Source organism: Protopterus annectens, chromosome 11.part0 (genome assembly GCF_019279795.1).
Source record: "Protopterus annectens isolate FY-2018-M chromosome 11.part0, PAN1.0, whole genome shotgun sequence".
Lineage (NCBI taxonomy): Eukaryota > Metazoa > Chordata > Ceratodontiformes > Protopteridae > Protopterus > Protopterus annectens.
In genome coordinates this window covers 384174790-384189722 of record NC_056745.1, presented here as the reverse complement: position 1 = coordinate 384189722, position 14933 = coordinate 384174790, and the positions used below count along the sequence as shown (strand labels likewise).

The following is a 14933-nucleotide window of genomic DNA, read 5'->3' as shown; positions in this document are numbered from 1 at the left end:
ATTCATTAAGGATATCCACACCTCCAGGCTAGGTGCTCAGCATAATGCATCCAAAATTATCCAAGTGCAACTAACTCTGGGCAAGACTGCAATCCAAATTATAACTTGTTACAGATCACCCACCATGCCCCAGGATTCCCACTTCTCATTTCTTGATACACTTGAAAATATTAGGGTACAACCCAACACCCTAATAATGGATGATTTCAACTACCCCATCTTTAACTGAGAAAACTACTCGTGTACCAAATCTTTTGCTCAATGTTTTCTGGAATTCATAAATTCCAACGCCTTGGATCAACTTATCCACACTCCCACCAAGGGTAGCAATATCCTAGACCTGGTCATTACCAACATGGGTGACCAGTGTTCCACACCAGAGGTCAATTCCTTGTTGGTCAGATCCGACCACAAGCTAATCAGCCTAGACATCCACATCCCACCCCCACCCCTCATTAGGGAAACCACCGTAAAAAAATTCTCCAAAGCCAACATCATGCTTCTTAAGACAGAAGTGGTAAACTTCATGACGCCCATGCAGATGGACAATAGAAGTACGACTACTGAATCCTACACAAATGTACTTTATAAGCACTTACATGAGTGCATGGATTGTGCTATCCCTAACAGAACCAAGATGCTATCCCCCCCCCCAAAAAAGGAAGCCAATCTGGTGATCCCCCGCCATAAACAAACTCTACAACAGAAGAAAGAAACTTTTGCAAAAAAGAGTAAAAGCCCATGACTGGAAGAGCTCCCTGGTCAGCCTCAGTAAGAAGCTGAAATCCCTCATAAAATCCTCAAAAGCTAGTTATGAAAACAAAATTGCCACTGATTCTATAGACAGCCACAAAGCATTCTATAGCTATGTCAAGAATCTCAATGGCAACACTCAGATCTGTTTTGAGTTACAGCACAATGACACTAAATATACAGAACCAACTGATATTGCCAACATCCTGGCAGATAGATTCAGTGCTAACTTTAAATTTAAATTCACTAAACTAGGTATAAATCCTTATGTCACAAAATGGGTTGCCAACTGGCTCACTGACAGAACCCACACTGTGAAAGTAGCAGACTCCAAATCCAACTTCAGATCAGTGACAGTTGGAGTACCACAGGGTTCAGTCCTGGGACCTCTCCTGTTCATCTACTTCTCTGAAGTACAGGCTAACACAGAAGGTCTTTGGCTAATGAAGTTCACAGATGACTGCAAACTAGGAGCTATAATTGAAACTCCTAACAATGTGGACATCCTACAAAAAGACCTCACTGAGAAAGATGCCTGGTGTCAAAGCCATGGCCTCAAGCTCAATGCCAAAAAGTGCATTGTCATCCCCTTTGATAAAAACTCTGTACCCATGAGCTACCACATAGGTGGTAGTCTACTTAATACTAAAAGTGTGATAAGAGATCTTGAGACACAGGTGGAGAGTAGTCTTTCCTTTGATAATCACATCGCCACAGTAGTCAGGAAATCCTTCTACATGGCACACCTCATCACAAAAGGTTTCTCATCCAGGAAAAAAGAGGTCATTTTTCCCCTCTACTCATCACTCATTAGACCTGTTATAGAGTGCAAAGCCCCTTTTGGTATGTACCTCACTAAACATCTGTAACAACTGGAAAGGCCACAGAAATACCTCACAAAGAGGATTACCAGCCTCAAACAGATGCCCTACGCAGACCGTCTCAAAAAACTCCATCTTTAGTTCGACACATATCGCCTACTCAGAGGCGATCTCTGCCTAACATACAAAGCTATGTTGAACCCAGAGCTGTTGGACATGCTCCACTTAAAGAAATCCCAATCTCTCCGAGCTACACGCTCTAGGGACCTAAACCTTGTCATCACAATAAACAGAACATGCTGGAGGGATAGATTTCTGTCCCAGAGACTTCCCATACTCTGGAACAAACTACCTATCTATATCAAACAAAGTTCCTCATTAGCACTCTTCAAGAAAAATCTTGATTGGATGGGAAATAGGAAATTCACCCCGGGGATCACCTCTGTGGCTCTGCTCGACAGGGATACAGGAAAATAATTTTCTTGGGTGGCAAAAGCCAGGGTACCTTTTTGGCTAGGCTTGTATAGGCCCTAGGGCTGATAGCCTAGTACCTACTTATGAACCTATACTAGCAACTTTTCCAGTTTCAAGACCAATTTAAAAAAATATATCTGACACCTGTTACCTGTACAGCCCTCAAAACAGATGCATGACCACCTACTCATTAAAACTATGCCTTTTTTACTCTAAATTCACTAATACCTCCATATCTTAACAGGTAATAATGGCCAACATCCAAAGAAGTTCTAACTTTAATGATACCATACTAGTAATGTGTACTCCTCTATCTCTTCAGCTGACACTACAATTTATTTTCCTCTTGCATGTCCTTCCATAACATTCTTATCTGTCTAACAATAATCATCTCTCTCTCTCTCTCTCTCTCCATGTCCTTAATTTTCCCTCCTGCTCATTACTCCTCCTCACCTCATTCCATTCCTGTATTTTGGCAACAAAATACTCTTATTTCTCACCTTCACATATAGTCAATATTTTGAATAACTTATATTAGTTTGCTTGACACAGGTTATCCACTTCTGCAGTGTCTTGCTACCTGCAGTACAATTTGTATTCTTGATCACAATTTATCCTAGTAATATAATGTAAATGTATTTCAATTTTATGTTGTATCTGTTGTGGGAATTTTCTTCCCTTGTATGTAATGAGTTATCAGCTACTGTAAACTATTTTTGTGTGTGTTTTTGTGCAACCTTTTTCCTCAGCTCATTGTAAAATATGTAATATGTTGTAGGGCTTTTCACTCCTTGTATATAATTAGACATCAACATTTTCTCCCCGGGCCTCCACTGAAAATGGGCCAGTGGTTCAGTCAGATAAAATTAAATAAAACTAAATAGTTAAAGTATGAGTCTAAGGAATGCATTAGAAGAATACAGATGCATTCTTAGTAAAAGATAAGAGTGCAGCATTTGTTTTGAATGTACACTGCAGATGTATACAACTGTGTTATAATTCAGTTACTGTGTAGTGGTATTGAAGATATAATGTAGTAATGTGGATTTAAATATGGTAACCCACAAAACTGCAGAAAATAGATATAATTAAAACAGTTAACTAATAACAGTTTAGCAATGTGAATACACTTAAAGCAAACCCTACTTAAATTATGTAATAAAACATTAAAGAGTTACAAAGTGTAGTGGATGACAGCAATCTAAAAAAGTACCTTGAAAACCATAATGATCTGCATACTGTTCTGTGGGTTTAAAAATGAAAACATTTATTTTATGTTTTTTCAGGAGCCAGTATTGACATTTGATGATGTAATAGCACTGTCCAGATCACAGGAAGGTCAACAGACACTTGCATTACTTCAGAAGGTGAGTATTACATCTGCCCATGGTAGTAGTAATAAAATGTCAGTACATCACATCATGTAGAGTTAGTAACATAAGCTCATGTCCTCCAAGTTTCTTGATTGCTGGGCTTGTCATACATGCAAAGACGGGTAGAGATAGAATCAACATATTCCCTAGCATTGTAAGGCCTGTACAGTATCTGCATTTCATGAATATGAAAAAGAATGACTGGGTTGGTGCATAAATGAATAGACTTTAAGTCTCATAGATTATATTAGGAAGGGGGTATAGAGTCTGAATTTTAAAACTATTAAAAAGATTGTGGCCAAGTTTATAGCACAATAGATGCATTTGTCAAGTTTAGACAAATTTAAGTCATAACTGATACTGTATTTTTTACCAAATAAGTAATATGGTCTGCGAGTTTCAAGATGGCTGTACATTGATCAACAGTTTAATTTCAACTGCCCTAGTGTGAAAAAAGAACCTGAGAAATAAAAGCCAGTGATATTGTCAGCTTGAGAAAAATCCAGTCACTCCCCAGTAAGTATACTGCCTGGAAGTCAGCACAGAAATAATTTAGAGAACCTGAAAGAAAATCAATCAGAAAAAGTGAAGATAAAACACTGGCTTTGAAGAATCCTACAGCTGTTCAGTATAAAGCAATTCAAGCTTCAGTGTTAGAATAAGATGTGGTTTCCAGTAATTTAGAGGAAAGCATTAATTAAATGTATTCAGAGGTGATTAGAAGAAATGAGACATTAAAGGAGAATATTGTCTCAAATAACAAAAGTCTGTAAAATAGAAGATTTAACTAGCTATTCAGATGAACTGATAAAACTGCAAAAATGTGAGGTTGAAATGAAGAAAAGGCTGGCTGAGTATGAAACTTCTCAAGAAAGCCTGTTTCAAAAAAATAGTAAAGTTAGAATACAAGAGCCTGCAGAGAAAACCTGAGATTTTCTGCTGTACCAGAGAAACTGGAAGGAACAGACTGTATTAATTTTATGAAAGTGCAAATAAGCAACTGGATTGGTATTCCACAGCATGATTTTTTTAAATGAAAGGGCACATTGCTCCAAGCCTGACCAAGAGAAAGCAAACAAGACCTGTATTAGTAAAGATGCAATCATACCAGCAGAAAGAGTCAAGCCTGACAAAACTATGGAAAAAGGGAAAAGTATTTAAAATTGGCGACAACAAAGAGTTTGTGCAAAATGATTATTAATTGTACACCAGGCAGAAGAGAAACAAATTTTTCCCAGCACTCAGGGAATGTTGAGAGGCATGTGTGAGATTCAAACTGCTGTATCCAGCAGTCTTCAGAATTTTTTTTTCCCTGGAAGATCAAAGACATTTTTGATGCAGAAGAGGGTAAGAATAAATAAGGATGATAATAATAATAATAATAATAATAATAATAATAATAATAATATAATAATAATAAGTAAGATAATAAGGCTAGGAATAGAATAAGGAAATAAAAAAGTCTATCCAACAAAAAGTGAGCCAGCAAAAAGAAGGAACTTTGTTTCTCATTCTTCTGACAATAAAGCTCATAAAGAGACTTTGCCAGTGAAACCTTTTCCAATGCTCAAATCAAAAATGTTTGATAGACAGAAAAAAATAACACATGAATTAATTAGCAGAATCAGAAGTACCTTGGACTTGATTCACAGTCTGGTGTTGGGAGATGGTGAAGACTAGTAACACTAAAATTAGTGAATAAATGTGAGACTATAAAGCATCAATCAATCAGTGCAAGTGGAAAGAAAGGGTAGTAGCATGTGCTTTAGCATGTGTAACTTAATATTTAGGTTAGGTAATGCCTCTAGGTGCAGCTGCCAATTTGGGGCATTTGTTCCTGTCTGGGGGGAGGGGGGTAAACTTCATTTTTTGAAAATGTATGTAGATTTGTGTGTTTGTTGTAAGTTAACAAGGGATGGGGTATTTTGAAAATGTATTTAGTTTTTGCTTGAGGGTTTTCATTAAAACATGTAGTCTTGAAAAATGTGCCATAGGTTCAAGTGGAGATAAGAAGAAACAACTGTAAAAAAGATCAGTTGACCAAACATTAGTGTGTGCATATAACATGGAAGCTGGTAATACATATTAAAAAAAGCTGACATTTATAATAAGTGGGAACAAGAGCTATTTGTCATAATGGACACACTATCCATATTATCTTGGAAGGTAAATTCCCCTACAGGTACAGACAAAAATAAAAATCTTAAATTATATTAAGAAATGCAGCGTACAAACAGCAATGCTGCAAGACAGATATTTGGAAATAAATGAGAATGGGAATTTGACAAAGGAAGGATTACATGATGGATAGTCAGCATAATATCAGTGACAAAGGGAAAGGGGAGTACTTATACTAATTGCTAGAGGGACTTCAATAGTGATAAAAGAGAAAAAGATGACAGTAATGGTAACCTTTTGGTAGTAAGGGACTACTGGCAAGGGAGGATGATTATACTGGCATATATCTGTATTCCACTAAAAAACAGAAGTTATGTACTCACCATAACATTCTGTCTGTATTGTTGATTTTTCATCTCTCTTCACATGTGGGTTCAGATCTGAATCCTTGGATCTGACTCAGCCATGAGCAAGCTCATGGCAACCAAAAAGCTCTTGGGTGCCTCCCATTTATCCACAACGCATCTGTCCCCATTACCTCAGATCCTGTTTGCTATAACTATATTAGTAAGAAGAGAAGGGTTAGAATTCATCACACAGATCATTAAGTGAAGCAATTTCTTGATTTAATAAAATAAAATCTAGCCCCAGATATGGTTCTCCAATTCAGTCCGGTGTTGATGGATGGGGCTGGAGAGTGGGATTGTGAGGAGTGATGCAAAATTGACAATACAAATTAATGTTATGGTGAGTACATAACATCTTTATCTGATATTGTCAATTTTTCATCCTCTCCTCACATGTGGGACAGAGTCCCCAGCTACCTTTACCCAGGGTGGACTCATGGGAGAATATTCCTCTGAACCATCATGCCAAAGGAAGCCCTTCCTTTGGAGACCAAATCTAATTTGTAATGAGTAATAAAAGTATGATGGTTTGCCCAAGTAGCTGCTGCACAAATATCATCCAAGGAAGCAGTGGACTGAAAGACTGCTGATGTGGACACTGCTTTGGTTGAATGGGCACAAATGACAATGTCAGGCTACATTCCTTTTAAAGATTAAATAAAGAAAATGCAGCTAGAACACCACTTGAATAAGGTAACTTTGGTAACTGGAAGGCCTATCCTAGGCCTTGTGAATGCAACAAACAACTGCTTTGTCTTCTGAGATTCTTTTGTTCTCTGCAAATAGAAGTGTAACTGTCTATATACATCCAACAGATGCAGAATATATTCCCCTCTTTTACTAAAATTAGGAAAGAAAAAAGGCAACTGAATAGCCTGATTGAGATTTGCTTGAAAGATAACTTTGGGCAAGAAGGAAGGGTTGTATGCAATGATACTCTGTCCTTATGGAAAACTATGTACGGAGGTTCAGAAGACAGGGCTTGAATGTCAGAATTCCATCTTGTCAGAGGTACTGTCAAAGGGAGCATTGACAAATAAAGACTTAAAAGGCTCTGCAAAATTGCAAAGGTGCATCCAGGCATGCTTCGTCATGGAGATACTGGGATCCAGACCCAACACTTTGCTCCTTCCTTCGGCAGCATGTGTAATACGCTGCATGGAAGAGTTGGCAATTGAATGAAGGGTAGCTAACTGGGATGTTACCTTTTCTTTGGCTCCCACAGCTACTGCTCCTTGAAGGGTATCTGAGAGTTCCTTGATCAGATCCCTTTCTAGCCTAGTGAAATGAGATAAGTAAGTCAGCAAATGCAGGGCAAATGTCACTGAAGAAAAGATGAGCTTCCACATCTAGCCATGATCCTAGAATCTATATTTGGAGGATGGATAGTAGAAATCTCTTTTGAAAGTTCCTTATTGGGTACCGATACTACAACCTTGGTATCTACTGCAATCCCCTTAGTCCCAAACCAAAGGTGGCCAGGTACACCAACTCCTCAGGCGAGGAGTTGCTGGACTTTGTCACCCCTCTACTTGAGAATTTGAAATCTTTTATCTGGAGGAGCAGTAATGATCTTATTTGGTCCCTGGGGAAACAGGCTCAATGGAATCTAGGGTCTCCCATGCCCGCAGTGAGATTAAATCTATAAGTTGTTTGGTGGGCAGAGTCACCCAGAAAGTAGAAGGATGGGAACCAAAGGTGGCCAGGTACACCAACTCCTCAGGCGAGGGGTTGCTGGACTTCCAGTCACCCCTCTATTTGAGAATTTCTAGAATCTCCAAAAAGGAAACATCCTTGGGAGGTGACCGTAGGGAACCCTCACCTTTATCAAGGTCGGTGTCTTCAGTGGCTGATGCCTCAGTGGAGTCTAGGTGCTTCCTGTTGCATAATCTCTTCCAAGGAACATCCTCAGTGGGATAGTCTGGGGAGGTGTCATAAGAGCCAGAAGTACTCTGACAGGTATCCTGGCATCTAAGTTCCTGCTGTCCCTCTGGAGTGAGATGGGACAAAGAAGAGTGCTGAGTGTCCACCTGGGATAATGGATCCAAAGGGGGAGGTGACTTTGTTGTTGAAGAAGCAGCCATAGCCCTCTCAATAGCTCAAAAGGCTAACTGCTTCAGGAAGGACGAGGACTCTGGACCCAATAAGCCATGTTTTCAGGACACAGATCCCCCCTAGTCTAGAAGACAGATCACCCTGGGTGGAATCCAGAGCCAAGCTTGCTTTTGTGGAATCCCTGAAGACCTTTGACCCCTCTGACAATCTGGGGGTCAACTGGACTCAAGGTCTGAAAAGCTCACTTTGGCTGTGGGAGCTCTCTGGCTAAAAAAAGGCAGATAAGCTTTGAGCTGAAGTCTGATCTGAGGAAGATAACAAAGAATCCAAACTTAAAGTCATCAGGTGTATTGGATCTGTGGGCTCCGAAACTTGCTCCATATTTGGAGGAGGGGGAGGAAGTGGGAAAGTGGTCAATTTGGGTAGACCTGGAGATGAAAGGGCTGAGGTCAAAGGGGACCTAGTGATACCCTATGCCCATAAGATCTTCTGCAACATTCACTCCACTTCTTCTTCTGTAATGGGGACAGATGCATTGTGGGTACGGGGGAGGTACATAAGAGCTTTTTGTTTGCCATGAGCTTGCTCATGGCCAAGTTAGATTTGTAGACTCAAATCCGAACTCACATGTGAGGAGAGGATGAAAAAACTGACAAAATCAGATTTGCCATTATAAAGCTAAAGAAAATTTTAGGAAAAGTTTTCAGCAGGAATATTATTTATAGGTGGGACAAGAAATTGATTTTCAATAGTGAGGATGTATCTAGGAGATCTAGAAGGGAATATATAACCAAAGATGGAAGTTTCTGAAGAAATTTATGAAAATATTTAGTAAAGAAGATGCAAATTCAGAAGTAGGAACTTGGACAGAATTTGCATATTACTCCATAAGCCACAATAACTGGGATAGACTAGACAGAAGTTGTATTTCACAAAAACATGCCCATTTGATTAAAAGCATCAGCAGACATCCATTAACTATTTCAGATCATGCACTATTAAAAAAACAAGATAAAAGTTTAGGATAATAAAGTAAAAATGAGACACTGACACTTTCCCACCTACCTATTAAAAAAAGAGGAATTTAAGGAATGGGTAGTGCAAATTAATTGAAAGTTTTTAAGGGAGATATAAATATATTCAGAAGTTATTGGTAGTGAGTTGGGTAAAATGAAAATGGAGTTTAAAAACAAGGTAGACATAAACGAGAAAGAGATATGATTAAGAAGTAATAATAATTACTTAGAGGGACTGACAGTGGTTAAAGTATTGCAGAAAAAAAGGGGAGCTTCACAGAATAAGAAAAGGCACAAATGCGGAGTGCTAAAGTAAAAAATGAGAGTGTCTAGATAATGTCTATGTGTTTAGAAAAACTGATGTAAAGCAACTATTTTTGATAACTCCAGAGCAGGAAAAAACTGTTATCACAATGACCTAGGCAACAGAAAATAGAAAGGGTTGTCAACAAACTTAGGGAGCCAGTAACAAGAAAAATAACCATAGATCCTATAGAGGTATTACAGACATTTCAGAAAATTAAAGGACATTTATTTGTATAGAGCAAAAATGTGGAAATAAATAAAGAATACAAATGGAAATATTTATGAAAGACTTAAATTATGCCAAGGTTAGAGGAAGATGAGGCTCAACAACTAACAGTTAAGATAGGAGGAAATGAGATAAAAATGATGATGTAAAATTAATCTTCAGGAAAGTCTTTAGGAATAGTTGGTATTCCTGTTGAAGTTTGGAAGTTAGGAGGGAAGAAAGTGATATGGAAAGTTTTCTTTAACAGTATTTTAAAAAGAGGGGAAGCACCAACGTCTTTCAAGAAAGGTGATGTGGCTGTATTATCCAGTGATGGTAAAGATCCATCAGACCTAGCTTCATACACAGCCATTTCAATTCAAAACCATAATCGTTTACATCTATACTAGCTAAAAGAATGGCAAAGGTATTGCAGAAATTGATTGATCTGGATCAATGTGGATTTGTAAAGGGAAGGGAAACATTTATTAATAGAACAATGATGATCCAGAGGGAAACAAAATGTGAGAAAATACTACTGTTGGTGGTGGGTCTTGATACAGTGAAAGCATTCAATAGAATAAGCAGGGATTTTATGAGTAGGACAATGGAAGCATTTGCATGCCCTGATATAACAGTAAGGTTACTTAGGAAGGTATATGAAAGATCAGAGTCAAGAATGAAAGCTGGAGGGTTCCTCTCTGATACATTGTGCTTGAACAGAGTAACCAGGCAGGGTTGTCCTTATTTCCCCCCTTTGTTATTTGTTATTTGTTTTACATTTAGACATCAACAAAGAAAATAATGGACTCAGAAATACAAGGATATAATTGGCATGTAATCAAGAAATTGACTTTATTTGCAGATGATGTATTTTTGTACCTGATAAATCCAGAAAAAGACACCTCAGTGCTGTGAAACATTTTGGGACAGTTTCATGTCTTTTGGGGATATAAAATTAATAAAGATAAAATAAAGGCTATAGTTGTGAATTATGTAGCTGCATACGAATTTGTTCAGCAATACCCATATTTATGGGGACATTATAAGATGAAGTATTTAGGAAAATGGATTAAAACGGTTTCTGTTATGGCAGCTAAGGATATGTGGGAAGAGACTAAAAAGATAATATAAAAACTGAGAAACTGGAAGCTCTTGTTTATGGATATAGATAGTAAGATACAAACAGCAGAAATGTTTTAAGTCCCTTTAGTTTTATAATTGGGGTAGGAATATTTTTATCAACTAGAGGAGATGTTGTGGGCAATAATTAATAAAAAGTTAAATGAATTTATCTGAGAGGGGAAAAGGACAAGCATTAAGTAGGATAAGTTTATTCTTCAAATAGCACATGGTGGTTTAGGATTACCTGATGTGAAGGGATATTTTAGAGATGCACAGTTAAGGCTAATATACATAACAAAAGGAGAAGGTTAGAAATCAAAATTGCAAAGGATGATGATGAAGCAGTGGTTAAGTTCAAGAAATAAAGATGGAGATTTTGGATGTAGATCATTAAGGAGAATTATAACAACCATAGAGAATATTATATTTTTAAAGCAGCAGAATGTATTCTAAAAACTAAGCCAACACAAGAATGGAGAAAGGAGTTTTGTCAATAGGAATTACTGCAAGTAGTAATGCAGAAAATACGCAAGGGGACTGCAATTTACAGGAGAAAATATTGGGAGCAAATAACTTGAAGGAAAAGGTAACAGAGTGGGATGAGGCAATGAAGACATTTGGACTGCAGATAAGAAACTGCCTTCCATGCCAGGAATTGTTTTAAGAGTATAGACAAAGAGAATGACACTGGGAAATCTTAAGTGAAAGACCTACTCTGGAAGAGATTTTAGCTGAATCTAGAACAGGAGCAGTGGTTAAAAAAGGTAATTGGTAAGGCATATAAAATATTGCATGATAACTATAAGAATCAATCAGAGGAAGTTTGATCAATTGGGAAGAGAGACTGGAAAAGCAATTCACAAGTGAAGAATGGGAGGACATATGTATAGCTCTCCAGTATGCAACAAAGCCCAGAAAGTGTAAGATCTTTGTTTGGAAGTGTTTTATTCTCCAAGCAGACTTCGAAGAATTTTTCCTCAGGTTGATTGCAAATGGTGGTGTGACGGAGAAGAAAAAGACAACTGGCAACATACATTTCAGGATTGTAATGAGTTGGCAGATTTTAAAAATTCCCTCAGAGTATTCTTTTATAAATACTGGGTGAGCAAATCGCTGTAACTAAGGAAATTATTCTTTTGATCTGAATTGTCTAAACATAGTAAGGCCTTATTAAGTTCAATACTGTAGGATGCTAAAAAAGCAATGACTAGATAACAGAAATCAAAATCTAAATTAACTTTATTTGAAGTAGCGAATATAAAAGAGACAAAAGAACTAGAAGAGTGATCTTTAGAAAAGGAAAAGAGCAAATTGTGTAGAAATAAATTGAAATTATGGGAACAACACATGCAGAATAATGTTCAAGAAGAGAAGGAGGAGTGAAGTTAAGAGAATGCAGGAATTCAACTAATTATGTAATGCTGGAGTGATGCCAGTTACAAGGAAAGAAAAGATTCATAATGTATAATGGAAGCAAATTGAAACTAATGCTAATACAGTTTGTGTTCTTTTCTGTTAATATAGATTTACCTATGACTTAAGTGATAATTTAATAAAGGTATTTAAAAAAATAATATGGCCAGTACACAAGAGAAATGTACCTCTATTACCAGACAAGGCACTAGAGTGCAGCAAACACTGACCATAGAAGAAGCTGTAATGCATGTGGATGATGTAAAAAAGTTAGACAAATGCTGATGGGAGACTAAACTTGTAAACTGGATGTTGACGGTAGGTAAGAAGAATTGTCAGGAAACTGCTTGACCACTGACAGATGGAGACTATGGTGCAAGAGCAGGAGATTTATGCTGGCAGGATGGAGCAGATGGAAGCTTTGAAAGTAATTCAAGGAAAAAACAGTGAGCTGAAAAGTGGAGGACAAGATACACTAGGAGGTGAACCCACAGGAATTGCCAAATATTCAAATGGCATGGAGGGAGCAAAAAGTGAATTATGGCATCAAAAAATAATCATTAGGGGATTTAATTAAAATATACAGATTTTGGAATGTATTTTAAGTTAACAGGATCATGAAAATTGGAAATTAGTATGAGAAGTCACAAAGGGGAGGTGCAGAGATAGTACGAATATATAAAGTGCAATAAATATACACTGGGGAAATGAAACAAATTCTTACAGAGGATGCAGGTAAGAGACAAAGTGATGGTCAAAACATTTGCTAAAACATTGAAACAAAAATTGCTGGGAACAGCTGGGAAGAGGTTTAATATGAATTAAGTTTCACTCAAAGGTAAATATTTTTCTTTTTCTTTTTTGTTAGAATATCCTGAAACGATCCTTAATAGACCTCTTTGTAGGTTCCAGACTACAAAGCTCTCTGAATTTAGTCATGTGATTGCAGAGACCTGATCTTAAGTCACATCTAAGAAAGAATAACTCCTAGAAAAATGTTGTTGGTGGTGCCTACATCTAAAAGATTAGAAAAAATAATAATTGTAATGATTAGGGCTGAGTATGTTAGAATACATATCATTATATGCTGATTTAACACAGAGGTGTATGAAGGTAGGTGCTCGGGTCTATATCAAAATCACGAAAGATGAAAACCGTGAATACAAATACGTCGACATGTAAAGAGCAAACTACCAGAAGAGCAAACCACCTAGTGAGTGAAAACCAAAATATCGAATGGATTTCTCTAACCAAGAGTGCCATGCAGGTGTACCTAAACTAAGTACAAAAAAGTAACATAACACACTTTTGCAGGGGGCAAGCCCCCCCTCCCCCCCCACACCCCCCTACTTAAATATACCAACTCCGAGATTGCACTTCAGTAGGGGAAAGGGTATATTCTCTTATCCCCAGAATCGCACTGCTGACCAAATGAATCCGTTCAATGTTTTGCCTTTCGCTCACTAGATGGTTTGCTCTTTACGTGTCAACGTATTAGTATTTGCAGTTTCCATCTTTCGTGATTTTGATATAGACCCAGGTGCTCTGATGGTTGTGGTATATGAGTCTGATGCACAGGAAGATGGGTGTTTGAGCACCCTCAGGCAGTGTTTTATACTTTTGGTGAATGGGAAGATGCATGAAGAAAATTGACAGCAGACAGTGTTTTACCACACAAGGCAGTCGATATAGTGACTACAGTGATAAGATATTATTGTAGATGTAAGATAGCTGCCAAAACATAAAGTCAAACATATATGCATGTTGTGTGTATGCTGATATATGTATACATACATTTGCTTAAAGATGAAAGAGACAATAAGTCTATATATTTACCCCTTTAAGGGCCTAAAGCCCCCTTGAATGTCTACAAGGGTTCCCTGTCTTCTACCCACTCTTTTAATACAATGGCATGGGTCTTCAATGTTCTCCTTTTAGATGTACTTTCTCAGAACCAGGGGTTAGTTAGCCTTGCTGTCTGTTGTTGGTGCTTTGTTTACTCAGTGTTTGTGCTGTGTGCGATTGTGTGTGTGTGTGTGTGTGTGCGTGTGTGTGCGTGTGCGTGGGTGTGCATGTGCGTGTGTGCGTGTGCATGTGCGTGTGTGTGTGTGTGTGTGTGCGTGTGTGTGTGTGCGTGTGCATGTGCGTATGCGTGTGCGTGTGTGTGTGTGTGTGCATGTGCGTGTGTGTGCGTGGCGTGTGTGTGAGTGCTCATGTACCTGTGTGTGGAGGGGATTGTGTTAATATAGACTGTACTACCACTGCATCTGTAACAGTTGTATTACACAAGAATACTAACATTGAAGAGAGACTGTACTGATTTTAAGACAAGGCATTGCATAACTGTACATGTTGCTTCTCAAAAGTACTATCACAATGTAAGGCATGAGGTGCATTTCTGCTGTTTGCATAACATTCCTGTTGTAAGTTATGCTCCTTATACTTTGTGTACCATAGATCTACAGGGTGTACAGGGTACTGTACTTTGTGCCCTAATATTAACATCAGTTGAACTCATTTCTGCATTTCGTAAGCTGCTGTGATGTAAAAACATACAGGATCATAGAAGATTACTAGGCTAATGGCTCTGGGTCCCTTACAAGCCTAGCCAAGAGTTTATTCCCAAAAAAGAAACCCCATGGATGCACATTGCTGAATGATATAAACCTTAAAGATATTGTATATTTTCCAAAATACCTACTACTTTATGTGTATGTGGGTCATAGAGTGCTGCAAAGATTGTGCACGGTTGATAGTGTTAAGTGACAAGAATTAACACTCACATCTTCAAATATCTCATGGTCTATTATAACACAGAGTACAAAGTGGTGCACTAGTCTGGATCATATCCATGATGTAGAACCCTT

The 14933-nt window shown here is 37.9% G+C and overlaps 1 protein-coding gene across 1 annotated transcript in view; it reads left to right on the top strand.

The window, feature by feature from the left end:
• Positions 1-14933, top strand: part of LOC122815404 (protein tyrosine phosphatase domain-containing protein 1-like) — a 728693-nt gene that overhangs the window by 657896 nt on the left and 55864 nt on the right. The window contains exon 10 of the mRNA XM_044087871.1: positions 3335-3415. Coding sequence (XP_043943806.1) covers positions 3335-3415 — 81 coding nt within the window. The remainder of the gene's footprint in view (positions 1-3334; positions 3416-14933) is intronic.